Here is a 12,930-nt window from a genome sequence, read left to right as displayed (position 1 = left end):
GAGGGGGATCGGCATCCTCTGAACTGCTCAGGAGTTATCCAGCTTTTCCTGTTTTCTTCTTTTCCATGTGTTTGCCAGGTTTTGTGCACGTGTCAGTCCTTTCATGCTTGGCTGGTGCCGATTTGTTTCCTGCTGGTGGCTGCTTTGGGGCGGGTGTCGTGTCCTGCACAGCAGCTGCTTGGGAAAGGAAAAATGCTCAGTATTTTTTGCTGGGAGCAGGGATCCCAATCTTACTTGGAAGGAGCTCTCCTCTCATATCACCTCTGTCCTCTGAGTCATCACAGCAGTAACTGATGGAGCATCTCAGAGGTGCTTTGCAGATGCTGGTAACCCCCTTCCACAATGGCCCTTGCTGAGGATTCAGAGCATTTTTTTTTGGGATGACCCCATGGCTCCTTTAAAACCTCTCCTCCCACGCTGCAAACCAGTTGAACGTTGCTGGGTCCCTGCTTTGATGTGTTTCCTGTCAAACGACAAATAATGGATGAAACTGGTGTTCTCCAGTCTGTAAAATGTTCTCTGTCCTTGTGCTCACTCCAGAGATCCCTTTTCATGTGGCCAGTGGAGCAAATATGTTATTTATGGGAGAAAGGGATGCAGCAGGACCCACCTAACCAAATCTTGGTGTTTCTTTTTTTCCTTCTCAGGATTTTGTGAACCATTTCCATGTCCTTCTGCCGCAAGGAGTCAGCCCATCTAAGCACAATATCCATGATTTCTTCCGGAAGATAAAACTCGATCCAGACAATTACCAAGTTGGAAGAACAATGGTAAATGTTCACCCTCAGCTCAGCCTTTAAGAGATGCAGATATAACATTTGCCTGCATTTATCTGTGATAAATTATCATCTTTATATATGGTTCTGTTACTGCAGATATTTTTCCTCTGTTTGCCAGAAGCCAATGGCCTAAATGAAACTTTGGATGTTATTAACATAAAATAATAAGGAATAATATTGTTTGGTGTTGCTGGTTGTAATGAGGCAGCCTCCAAAAATATCTGTGTGTAGACACAGCTTGATTCAATGGTTGTCATCCTTTCTCTGTGGTGACCAGTGACAGGACCTGAGCAAATGTCCTGAAGTTGTGTCAGGGGGGGTTTAGGTTGGATATTAGGAGAAGTTTCTTGCCCCAGGGGATGGTCAGGCACTGAACAGGCTCCCCAGGGCCGTGGGCACAGCACCAAGGCTACCAGAGCTCAAGGAGCATTTGGATGATCCTGTGGGGCACCTGGTGTGACTGTTGGGGATGGGCCTGTGCAGGGCTGAGGGCTGGACTTGATGATCCTTGTGGGTCCCTTCCAGCTCAGCATATTCTGGGATTCTATGATTTTGCCTCCCCTGATAGGAAAACAGAGACTCTGTGATTCAGAGCTTGGGCAGTCACAGGCTGCCGATGAAACTGCAGAAACCCGTTAGAAGTGGCTTCACAAAAAATCAACTCCCAACTTTCCCTGGGGCATCCAGGACACAGAAACCAGGAGGCTTAAATCACTTGACTTGTGGGCTGGGAAGCTTTCTGTGCTAGTGTGTTTTTTGGGTTTGCTTTGGCCAGGTTTTCATGAAGGAGCGGGAGCGGCAGCTTCTGCAGGACCTGCTGCACCAGGAGGTGCTGCGGCGGATCACGCTCCTGCAGCGCTGGTTCCGCAGCCTCATCTGCAGGAGGCAGTTCCTGAGCCTACGGAATGCCGCCGTCACCATACAGGTGGGTCATGGTGCTGGGTTCCATGGCAAGTTAAAACCCCCGAATCCTACAGATGGAGCCGATGGGTAAAACCAGGTCCCCTCTCCGAGGAAGGAGCTTCCCATCAGGATTTGACTCCTATTGCCACAATAAGTTGGGAATGGGGAGACAGAGCTGGAAGGGTTGCATGAAGGCAGGTCCCCACACAACATTGAATCTGAGTCAGCAGTGCCCTGGCAGCCAGGAAGGCCAGCTGTGTCCGGGGGGGCATCAGGCCCAGCATCGGTGGCCAAGTGAGAAGGGGGATTGTCCCGATCTGCTCTGACCTGGGGCGGCCTCACTTGGAATATTGTGGCAGTTTTGGGCACCCTAATCTAAGAAAGATATTGAGCTATTGGAGAGTGTCCAAAGGAGGGCAGTGAAGATGACGAAGGGCCTTGAGGGGAAGCGATGTGAGGACACTGATGGCACTTGGTCTGTTCAGGCTGGAGAGGAGGAGACTGAGGGGAGACTTCATTGCAGTTACAACTTCCTTGTGAGAGGAAGAGGAGGGGCAGATGCTGATCTCTTCTCAGTGGTGACCAGTGACAGGACCCGAGGGAATGGCCTGAAGTTGTGTCAGGGCAGGGTTAGGTTGGATCTCAGGAAAAGGTTCTTCCCCCAGAGGGTGGTCGGGCACTGAACAGGCTCCCCAGGGCCGTGGGCACAGCACCAAGGCTGCCAGAGCTCAAGGAGCATCTGGATGATTCTCTGGGGCACCTGGTGTGACTGTTGGGGATAGTCCTGTGCAGGGCCAGGAGCTGGACTTGATGATCCTTGTGGGTCCCTTCCAACTCAGTATATTCTGGGATTCCGTGAGCACCCGTTACAAGGAACCACCCACTGTATTTGCAGAGATTTTGGCGGAGCTACCAGAGCCGAAAACAAGGCGAACCATCCCCGGACCCTCTGCTCCTCCAGAAAGCCGCTGTCGTACTCCAGGCCCACTGGCGTGGCTTCGTGGAGCGGCGGCGGTTCCTGCAGATGCAGTTTGCAGCCCATCTCATCCAGAGCTGCTGGCGGGAGCACCGCCGGCGCCGGCACACCGCGGCCACCAGCATCCAGGCAGCCTGGCGAGGCCACCGTGCCCGGCGGGCGTACGCAGCCAGCAGGACCAAAGCCGTCTGCTTGCAGGCAGCGTGCCGGGGATATTTGGCACGGCAAAGGTAACGCCTCAGTTAGGCCGGAATATGTTTTGTGGTGATGCTGACTGGGGAGGGAGGGAGTTGATGTGAATCAGGCACTGCGGTGACTTGCAGAGCCTGTGTCCCCTCCTGGCACCTGTGACCCTCTCCTGACCTGCACCAGCCCTTCGCTCCATGCTTTATAACAATGGAGTTTATTTAGCTGCACATCCTGCCCTTGGAATAAGCAGAGCCTATTTCAGGTTGGAGCACGTAGGCAGTGCAAAGCCAAGGCCATAAATACTCATGAGGGGTTTTTTTTTTCCCTTGGCAGCAGCACCAGTTTAAGTAGCCTATTTTTAACTCAGATTGCCTCACCGATCTGGTTGCTGCGCTGGCTCACAAGGACAAGAGATACTGGAGGGGATGGGGTTTCCAGCCATGCCTGGGCTCCCTGGCCACAGGACAGGTCATGATTCCCTCTCTGAAGGTGCTACCTGCAAACTGTGAAGCACCTTGACCTAGCGTGGAAGATTTGGGAGCTGTAAAGAGCTCTTGGCACCGAGTGCATGTACCTGCTGGTTGTTCCAGAGGCAGCCCAGGCAGGATGGCAAAGATGGAGAAGCCAAGGGGGTGCGATGGGTTAAACTTTTGTGGCTCTGACAGCTTACAAAGGAGCTAGACCAGAGATGGAGACTGGAGCTGCTGCTGTGGGCACGAGGGGAGCTTCCAGGTGCGTTGGGGCAGTCCTTGGGTACAGAGATGGCAGAAGAGAAGGGAGAAAACCGAGTGTGCCCTCACATTGCCTCACACCATATGTGCGAGGAGGGTTGTTAGAGATGCTGATGGTGGTGAGGTGGTGATGGTGGTGGTGATGAGGTGCCAGTGGTGCAGTGCCTTGAAGGGTCATGAGTGGGCACAGTGATGCAATATCTTGTTTTTCTGCTTTCTTACAGGTTTAGAGCTTTGAAAGAGCAGCGCTTAAAAGAGCTGCAGCTGGAGAATGGCCTGTCAGGGAGAGAAGAGGATGGACTGGAGGCAGATGATGTGTTGGAAATTAAGGGCTCTGACCCATCCAAGTGGGAGGACAGCTCGTTTGAAGAGCGAGTGAGAGCTATAGAGCAACATAAATCACTGATGGAGAATAATCAGGTGAACCACATGGACCCACTGGATACTTCCCTGTACAAAAGGCACGAGAGAGCCAGTAGCCAGAGTGGGATGGACACTGAAGAGGAGGTCGTCGTGAGAGAGAGACCCAAGTCGCTGGAGGATCTCAACCAGAAAAAAGTGGTTCGTGCAAAGAGAGAAAGCCGGCGGATGCGTGAGCTGGAACAGGCAAAGTTTAGCTTGGAGCTGCTCAAGGTCCGTTCCACGGGCGGGCTGTCGCCCTCAGAAGAGCGACGCTGGTCCACTGAGCTTGTGTCTGAGGCACTTCATTCCCCTCAGGGAACCCCCGAGAGCGAGAGCTCTCAAGGGAGCTTTGAGCTGTTAAGCTGTGAAGATACCCCAAGTAATAAACTTGTTTCCTTAGTCTTAGACGAGCACGAAGTGCAGTCGTTTTCCATGGACTCCCTGCCCAGCAGTCCCCAGGCTCTCCTGCAGGAGAAGGCTTTCTGTGCAGCAGATGGGAACAGCAATTTGCCTGGCTGCAGACAGATGCCTTCAGACCTGGAGCTGCCTGATAACCTCCCCGTGAAAGAGCAGGGGGCTGGTGACCCCCAGAATGTTCTAAAGGCGCACCCAAGAGAATCCCTCCTTTCCAGCAACCTCCCTACTTTCTATGTTCCGCCACAAGACAACATGAAGGTGAAGCTGATGGAGAATAACCTGAGGAATAAAGCAGTGGAAAGAGAGGAGAGGACAGTTACATTCTCTGAGGTCAGGAAGGACTCTGAGCCAGGCCAGGGCAAAGCCTTGGGAGAGAAGGAAGAGGAGAAGCCCTCTATCAAGAGAGAAGAACGTGGGACAGTGACAGCAACACAGGCCCTTTCTCCAGACTCTGTCATCAAGAGACTAGAAAAGCTGAATGTGGAGAAGGAGGAACGGCAGAAGCAGCTTCAGCTGCAAAACGAGAAGGAGATGATGGAGCAGATCCGTCAGCAGAAGGAAATTCTGGAGAGACAACGCAAAGCCTTTGAGCAGCAAGGGAGGGTGGAGGCTTTGCAGAGGACTGAGCAGAGCAGAATGAAGGACCCCTCCCTCAAACCAACCAAAAAACTGGACAGCCGGCCACAGTCAGTCCTCATCCTGCACCCCCAGAGCAGAGGGGAGCACGGCCCCACCCCCGGCGTGACTCCAACCTCTACGGTGGACATCAAAGGCCTCACCGTTGGGACCAGGGGGAGCTCTCCAGCCCACAGTGCCCCCAAAGACCGGCCTGTCAGCATGTTCATAGAGCGCAGAGAAGGCCTGGAACCCCGAAGCTATTCCAAACCAGCTCTGGACCCCAGGGACCACCCGGGCAGCCATTTATCAAGGACAGAGCGCCTCCGGCAACCTCGGCTGCCCAACCAGGCCACTGAGGAGACGAGGTCAAGCCCCATGTTCTTCACACCAAAAGACAATCCCTTCGGCCTCCAGTGAGTAAAAAGAGAGTGGGCTTTCTCCTGGGATTTCCCCATAGGCTTTTTCTTCTGTCAGGGATTTTTTTCTACAAATGGTCCAGAACTTTGTTTCTGGAGATTGTACAAAACCTGTAATGAAACAAAGACGGGTTTGAGTTTAGCTCAGTTGATTAGAGCACAGTGCTAATAATACCAAGGTTGGGGGGTTGATCCCTGTGGGGGCCATTGACTTAAGAGTTGGACTCGATGATCCTTGTGGGTCCTTTCCAACTCAGGATATTTGGTGATTCTTGATCTTCTAGCAACAGGCAGGCAAAGGTCAGAGGAAAGGGGAAAAGAGCTGGAAATACAATTTCTCAGTCTCTTATGGCATTATGTAAGCCAGGGAAGATAATTATGGACATCAGCAGGAGAAGGGAGTCAATAAAGAGGCTCAATACTCTTCCCTTTGCCCTGGATGAAGGGTGAGAGGGGTTCATTTCTCAAAGGTAAAAAGTGATGAAAAAATTCTTAGGATTTTTGAGTGGTCAGAGTAGAAATAACTCAATGAGGCAAAAAATATCAGGGTTTTCCTCATTTCCCATATAATTAACACATCCAGCAAAGCCATTTGGACCATCTGACCATTGCAGATTAAAATGCAGCAACTCTCTGGAGAGAGTTTGGGATGCAAATGCGCTTTTGGGAATGTGTGGCTCACACATGTAGTTAATTACACGTGTAATGGGCTTAACAGTCGCTCAGCTCCATCGCGTTGCTTAACAGTGAGCTGCTCCAGCACAGGATCTGGAGACTGGAGCAAGACCTTGGGACAACATTTGGTCCCACTCTGTTGTGTTGCTTAAGGGGCCTTGCCTTATTTTGGGGTGGTTTTGACCATTTAGCTCAAAAAAAATAAAGCTTCCCCTCCCCTCCAAATCCTGCTGCACCCTTTCCAAGGCCAAAGCTCCCAGTTAATAACTGGTGGGAACTCAAAGTACCTCCAAGCGTAGTGGTCTTATGGTTTCTGTGCTGATGCTCTGGCAGAAGATTCCTGTTTAAAATTTCTTTTCCGGGTTCATGCGCAGAACAAGCAACAGGAAAAAAAATTCCTGCGTTTTACTTTTTATTCTGCGACAGAACCATCACATTTGAGAATCCCAAAGTGCAAAGGTGTCACCCATAACCACCTTGATGGATAAAGGTGACAGGCAGAAAGTTGTAACTTCTTGTACTTTGGTATTAACTCAAATCCTGAAGAATTCCAAGCAATTCCAAAACCCCATGACCTCAGACTTGCAATTTAGTCTTGACTGCTTGGGCTGGGCACTTGTGGAAAGGCTTTTGGGAGGAGATGGAACATCCTGTTCTGTTGTGTCTCAGCAGAGAAGCAAACCATCAATGCCTTCCCAAGGGGGAGCTAGCACGGAAGCCGTTCAAAATGCCGGGGTCTGGCAGAGGAGAGGTGAGTTGGGACTTGTTTATTTTCTATTTTCATTGAAAAGGGGGAAAAATAACTTTGTCTGCCAGTGTTCCCTCAAAAGCTTCAAAGAAGTGAACTCTGAAGCACAAGGCATAGGCAGGGAAGGGGGATATGACAACACGGCAGCTTTCTCACCTTGTCTTAAAATAAAAAGCCCTGGAGGATTAATTTGTAGCAACTCTGGATGAAAGGATCCCGTGGTGCTGATGGCAAACACTGTCCAACGCCATCTTGTCTTGGTTTGGTTTAACATCCATTTGAGTAACACCCATGATTGTCCATTTCCACTGTCCTGTCCTGGTTTTTGTTTTTCCTGGTCCTTCGCTTTTCTCCCCCGGACGTAATATCACATCCCCTCCGTGGGACGCGGTGCCACTCAGAGATGTCTTAGGGCGATGTGAGTAGAATCTCCTTTTTGTTTTAAAACCCTTCTTCTCGTTTTGTTTTGTTTTATCCTCTGGTCAAGCAGGTTCCCAGACCGAGCCATAAAAAGAAAGCCCGCATGGCGCGGACGCGCTCCGATTTCTTGACTAGAGGTACTTTTGCTGATGGGGAGGGGGACACGGAGGAAGATGATTACGATGGCAGTTTTGAGTTCCTTCTCTCCTCTGAGCAACCTCCTGACCCCGAGGCGGTGCCTGCGGCCCGGCTGGGGCAGGCCTGGTACAGTGACTCCGAAATGGTAATTTCTCCAATGTGGTGGGGGAGATGAAACCCAGAGAACAAGTGGAGCTGCGGGAGCCTCTCTTTGCTAACCTTAGCTGCACTGATCCCTCCACTGCTTCTTTTCCCACTCCCAAGGATGCTGTAGATGGGTAAACACAGCAGAAACAGAGGCAAAATCATAGAATCAAAGAATAGCAAGGGTTGGAAGGGACTTTAAAGCCCATGTCATTCCAACCCCCTGCTGTGGGCAAAGACACCTTCCACTAGACCAGGGTGCTCAGAGCTCTATCCAAGCTGTATTACTTGGCCCTGGGGATGTTTTCTGGCTTGATTCGATATCCATCACATTTTCCATAGGTTTTCTGGAGCATTACAGCTTGTATTGCACAGCTACCTGTTTCTGGGGGCTATAACCTCAATAGCAAAGTTCCCCTTGGAACCTTTTGATTTAAAAATGGTCTACACACATCTATAGAACAAATGAAAGTAAATATTGCCCAAAAAGCAGCAGACAACAAAGACAATTACATAAATCCTGAACCCCCTTTTATTTTTTATCCAACGATTATTCAGTCCTCAGTTATTGGAGCGATGCTGACACGCAGTGTCTTAGAGAAAGCAGAACCAAGGAGCGTGGGCAATAAAAATAGAGTGAGGATGAAACAGGGGGTTTAAAACAAAACCAAACAACCTGAGTGTTTTTTTTCAAGCACAGTGACGGTTGTCCCTTGGCAGGTCCTACATGAGCCTGTGCTGTGGAGCATTTGCATCTCAGGCTTAATCCCCAACCCGCATAAGCTGCTTTTGGAAAATCACAAACCAAAAGGTTCAGGAGTAGAAGAGGCCAACAGCCTGCAACCCACTCAGGGTTTTGTTTTCCTGAAGTGCTGCAGATGTTCCCATAGAAGTGTGGATAAACACCAGGAATAATCTCCTGCTGTGAGAGCTCAGGGGGAGCGTTGGGTAGAGCTGCCTTGTTCCTCTGCTGCAGCTGCTCCGGCAAACATCCCATGCAATCCTAAAATCTGCTTTTCCAAGAAAGGCAGGTGGCCAAGGGTGGCTTTTCATGACTTTTCTTTCAGGAGTTTTTATTATAAAGGTTAAGTTTTCCCAGGATAATTTCCTTGCTGGAGGAGGGCAGAGATTTGCAAATTCCATGGATTTTTTGATATATTTCCAGGAGTTTTGAGACAGGAGTACTCAAAACATGACTGAAAGGTGCAGGTCTATGAACTGAGATTGCTTGGCTGCATCTTTGTACATCTTCCTGCTCGTGGATTGGGAAAAGGAGGATTTTATGTAGTAAAATACATTTTTTTACATAGAATCACAGAATCATTTAGGTTGGAAAAGACCTCTGAGATCATTGAATCTAAATATTAACCCAGCACCAAACCATGTCCCCAGGTGCCATAGCCCAGCAGGGGCAGTGCTGTCCCCAGAGTACTGTGCTGTGCTCCTGGAGCTACCCACATACAAAGGGGAATTTTAGCTGTAGGAGTCATTCCCACTGGGATGCAGAAGGTGCTGGGCTGGCGCTTGGCAAGCTCCATCCTTGGGAGCATCCTGGCTCGTGTGCACTCTTCGGAAGTGCTCCTTGGGACTCTGCTCACCGGGTTTAACAGCTCTCACCGCATGCGAGTAGTAGTAGGTGCCAACTCTCTCTTGTCTCTCCTGTGTCCCTCTTCTCCACTGCTCTCCATCTCTGGCTCTAACTGGTGGGCAGCACTTTCCCCCCTCGTGTGGTTCAGTTCTGCTTTGTAGCCAGTGCTGCCCGTGCAGTCGTGTGCTCCGCGCTCCCCTCCGTCTGTGTGTCCTGACAACGTGTCCAGTGTTTCCATCTGTCTTCTGTATTGCAGGTTTGGGACCAGCCCTTGGCCTTGTGGCTTTTCTGGGTCAGGATCATCACAAGTAGCAAAATTTAGGGACTGTTTATCTGTATTTATCAGCAGAGCCCAGTGGGGTGTTGCAGGTGGTGGGGCAGCCTGTGATAACAGCAACACTGGGGCATGTTGGGTTGGGTACAAACTCAAGGAGGTCGATGTCTGTGCAGACACATCCGTTGTGTCTTGTGATGGTCACATGAAGACAACTCAGGCTGCCGTGTGCGGGCCCGTTCCTGTGGGAATCAATAGCTCCTTCAGACAGCTCCTGCCCTCAGCTATGACTTTCCAAAAAAGCCTCTTTAATGTCCTGCTCAGTGGCCGAGAGCTGCTGGAGGATGAAAGAGAGATCGCGTGCGACCTCGTGAAGCTGAGCATGTGATGGCTCACCAGCTGCACTGGCCTGAACTGCCTGTTTTGCCTATTTTTTCTTGGCCATCAAGTCACTGACTGTGTGTCCCAGGTGGTGAGTAGAGTTCCACTGGAAACCGATGCTCCTGACCCACGTCTGGGGTATCCCAGAGCAGCAAACACCAAGAGCATCTGCAGCCAGAGCTGAAAGCCAAGGTGCACCAGTACATGAGGTGACTGCTGCAGGTCCAGTTGATTCCAAGGTGCCTTTAAGGCTGAGGGTCTTCCTGATGACCAAAATTCAAGGGTTGCTCAGGTTTTTTGGCTGGTGAATAGCTGATGATTAACCTGCCTTGTGGTGAGACACATCTGAGTGGAAGGAGCAGCTCCTGGCTGTGTTCAGCACGTATCTACACCCCTTGTGTTTGGCACCTAAGTCTGGAGAACTTTCCTGCAGCAGATAAATGGAAAGCCTTGGCCAGAGGAACCACACCAGAAATACCCTCTGAAAACATCCTCCTTTGGCAGAGGCTCTCAGAGAGAGGGGCCTGGATAACAAACTGCTCACTTTGCTCCACCCTCCACACTGAAGCCATGAATTGATAAACATCAGTCCAAGTATCTGTCACCACTTGATCCCAAGCACGGCTGAAGAGCCAGCAAGGAAAGAAGATCTCTTGTCCTAAGCCATCCAGAGGGATCACTGAGCTTCAGGAAGCTCTTCAGTGCCACTGGGATGGGTCACTTGGCCACAGTTACCTCAGGGATGGGCAAAACACAGGTTGCTCTTTCAGAGGGAAAGTATTTGGTCCCCTCTTCATCCCAGGAGTCAACTCCAGACCCCCAGTTATTGCCATTTGCCCTCCTGATGCTTTGTAGTGTTCCCCAGCTGGGGATTTTCTTGTGCAGAGGCTCATCTTGACATCTGAGAAGGTTTCCCATCCAAGCAAGGACCTTCTCCTTGGCAAAGTCCCTCAACCAGAAGGATCTCACACCAAAAATGCATTTTAGTCCTAATTTTCTAAAGCTGGAAATTCAAAAGGTTGAAATTACTCAAGAGCAAAACTGTATTGTGGGGGTAAATATTTTAATAGATAATTTTTAAAACAAGTGGTAAGTTTGAGCTGGATGGAGATCACTTTTATGGGGTTCGAGTTGGTGTTTTTCCCAGTGTCCATCCCCAATTTATGTGTGAACATCACCTAAATGTAGGACTGACAGGAACAAAAATTCTTTTATTGGTTTAGGCAGTTTCTGACTTCCCAGTGATTATTTTGCCTTATGTGCTGCCATCTCCTGGCTCACAGAAAGGTTAGTCCAAGGGGGGAAAATAGAACATTTAAGAGGAGTAAATATGGTCAATGTGACTCCCCTGCAACCCATTTTTTATAAAATTCTATTTAAAATATTTTTAATAGAAGAAAAATGCCTTAAAGCACAGTGAGTTCAGCTGAAACATTGAGGTGATAGGAAAACTACAGGAGATATTTGACCATCATCTCCCAAATCCATCCATACAACCTGATTCCCTCCTTTCCTCATGCTGCAAGTCTCTCCTCCAGGAGTACAGTTCCGAAATCACAGCTGCAATTGAAAAATAGAACAAAAATTGATGTATTTTTTAAATATGACGAGACTTTTTCTGGGCTACTTCATGGGATCCTGTTAGGTTGAATTATTGCAAATTCATTCCACCCTTAAAAAATGATCCGAGGGTATTTTAAGTGGTCACAAAAGTGAAGATATTTTCTATTACATATGAAAAAATACATAATTTAAAGGGTTAATTTTGACGTGTCCTTGGCACAAAGACTTTGGTCTTCTTTTTCTGTAAAGTTCTCAACAAGAGTTGGAAGCTCTGCTGGGACAAATCCAGCTGGTTGAAGGTTCCTTTGAGGCTGGGAAACACCACAAATCACTTCATCGTGGCTTAACATGGCCCTTCTGGGATTGAGAGCTGGGATGTCCGGATCAAGATGATGGAACAGTTGTGCAGGCTGAGCAATAACAACCCATGGCTTGGTGCAAACTGATTTTCATCACTGATTGCTCACGGAGAAAGAAGGTTGGACCTCGATGTAGAGTTGGAGCAAGGGAAACACCTGGTTTTTTTAGGACTCATCAAACTATTTCTTTAGTGGTAGCTGGTTCACCAGGACTGTAGGTTTTCACCTGTGGGCAAATAGAAATAAAGGTGTAACAGGTGAAATATCTAGTTTTTGCTAGGGAAAGAAGTCATCCCAAGAACTGTCTTGTTTCTAAAGGCTTCATGCTTGGAATTGTTACAGACGGTGCAGCGATTCGCCTCTGGGGAAGGCCAGACCAAACTGCACAAAACCATGTCCCAGGGGGAGATCGGGAAGCTGGCGGCCGCCCAGAAGAGCCTCACTCCAGATGGGAGGTAGGAAACATGACTGGAGATGGCAAATAAGCCCATCCCGTGTCCTTCCTGCTTGCCATGACCTTGTCAAACCATCCAGGCTCCTCCGGAGCTCCACCTGCCAAAGCCAGCCCGAATTACTCATCCCACCTTTTCCCCCATGACCATGGACGTGCCCAATTAAGAGGTGTCAGGCTCACATCACAATTAAGTTTCGGTGACATGGTCCAGATGTCCCATCCCAAACCACCCAGCTGCACACATGACACTGAAGTTTCTTTTCTTTGCTAAGGACAAGTAGCCAGGTTTCCCTGGTAGAAGTCATGTGGATTTAACTCCTCCTCAAACACCAGGAGGGTCCAGGAGATTGGGGTTGTTTTGGGTAGAAGGACATTTTCCTAGTTAAGGCAGTTCCTCTTTCCACAACTTATTTGCAGGCCCCAGCGAGCCAAGATGAGGTTCTGGGTGAAGGGAAAGCAGGGGGAAAAGAAGACCCCCCGGGAGAAGCTCGCTACCCAGTCAGAGCTGCTGGAGCTGTATGCGGAGCAGGAAGCCCCTGGCAGGGAGGTGTTTCCTGGCTTGCAGCTTGGAGAAGGTAAGTGGGGGCAGAACACGGTGCCAGTGTTGGAAGGAGCAGGGAAACTGTGTTGGGAAATGGCCATGCTGGTTCACGTCTCAATTCATGGATGGCAAGTAGGTTAAAGGGTGGGATCCATAACGGATCTCGAGGAATTCCATGTCACTAATCCTCCTGCCCACCATCTGGACATGGACA

General features: G+C 49.6%; 1 protein-coding gene across 5 annotated transcripts in view; it reads left to right on the top strand.

Moving 5' to 3' along the window:
• The window catches only part of MYO9A (myosin IXA), a 169,347-nt gene that overhangs the window by 142,393 nt on the left and 14,024 nt on the right, over positions 1-12,930 (top strand). For 3 of the 5 annotated variants that reach the window (XM_027724157.2, XM_039382862.1, XM_027724121.2), the window contains 8 exons: positions 648-770; positions 1,555-1,704; positions 2,578-2,888; positions 3,803-5,428; positions 6,776-6,857; positions 7,345-7,557; positions 12,064-12,176; positions 12,593-12,750. In XM_027724157.2, the coding sequence (XP_027579958.2) occupies positions 648-770; positions 1,555-1,704; positions 2,578-2,888; positions 3,803-5,428; positions 6,776-6,857; positions 7,345-7,557; positions 12,064-12,176; positions 12,593-12,750 (2,776 nt within the window). The remainder of the gene's footprint in view (positions 1-647; positions 771-1,554; positions 1,705-2,577; positions 2,889-3,802; positions 5,429-6,775; positions 6,858-7,344; positions 7,558-12,063; positions 12,177-12,592; positions 12,751-12,930) is intronic. The other 2 variants (XM_027724137.2, XM_027724165.2) reach the window with 2 other exon arrangements.

This window comes from Pipra filicauda, unplaced genomic scaffold, assembly GCF_003945595.2.
Source record: "Pipra filicauda isolate LSUMZ 115617 unplaced genomic scaffold, ASM394559v2 scaffold287_size946512_pilon, whole genome shotgun sequence".
In the NCBI taxonomy this organism is placed as follows: Eukaryota; Metazoa; Chordata; class Aves; order Passeriformes; family Pipridae; genus Pipra; species Pipra filicauda.
This window is presented reverse-complemented; position numbering and strand designations above follow the sequence as displayed.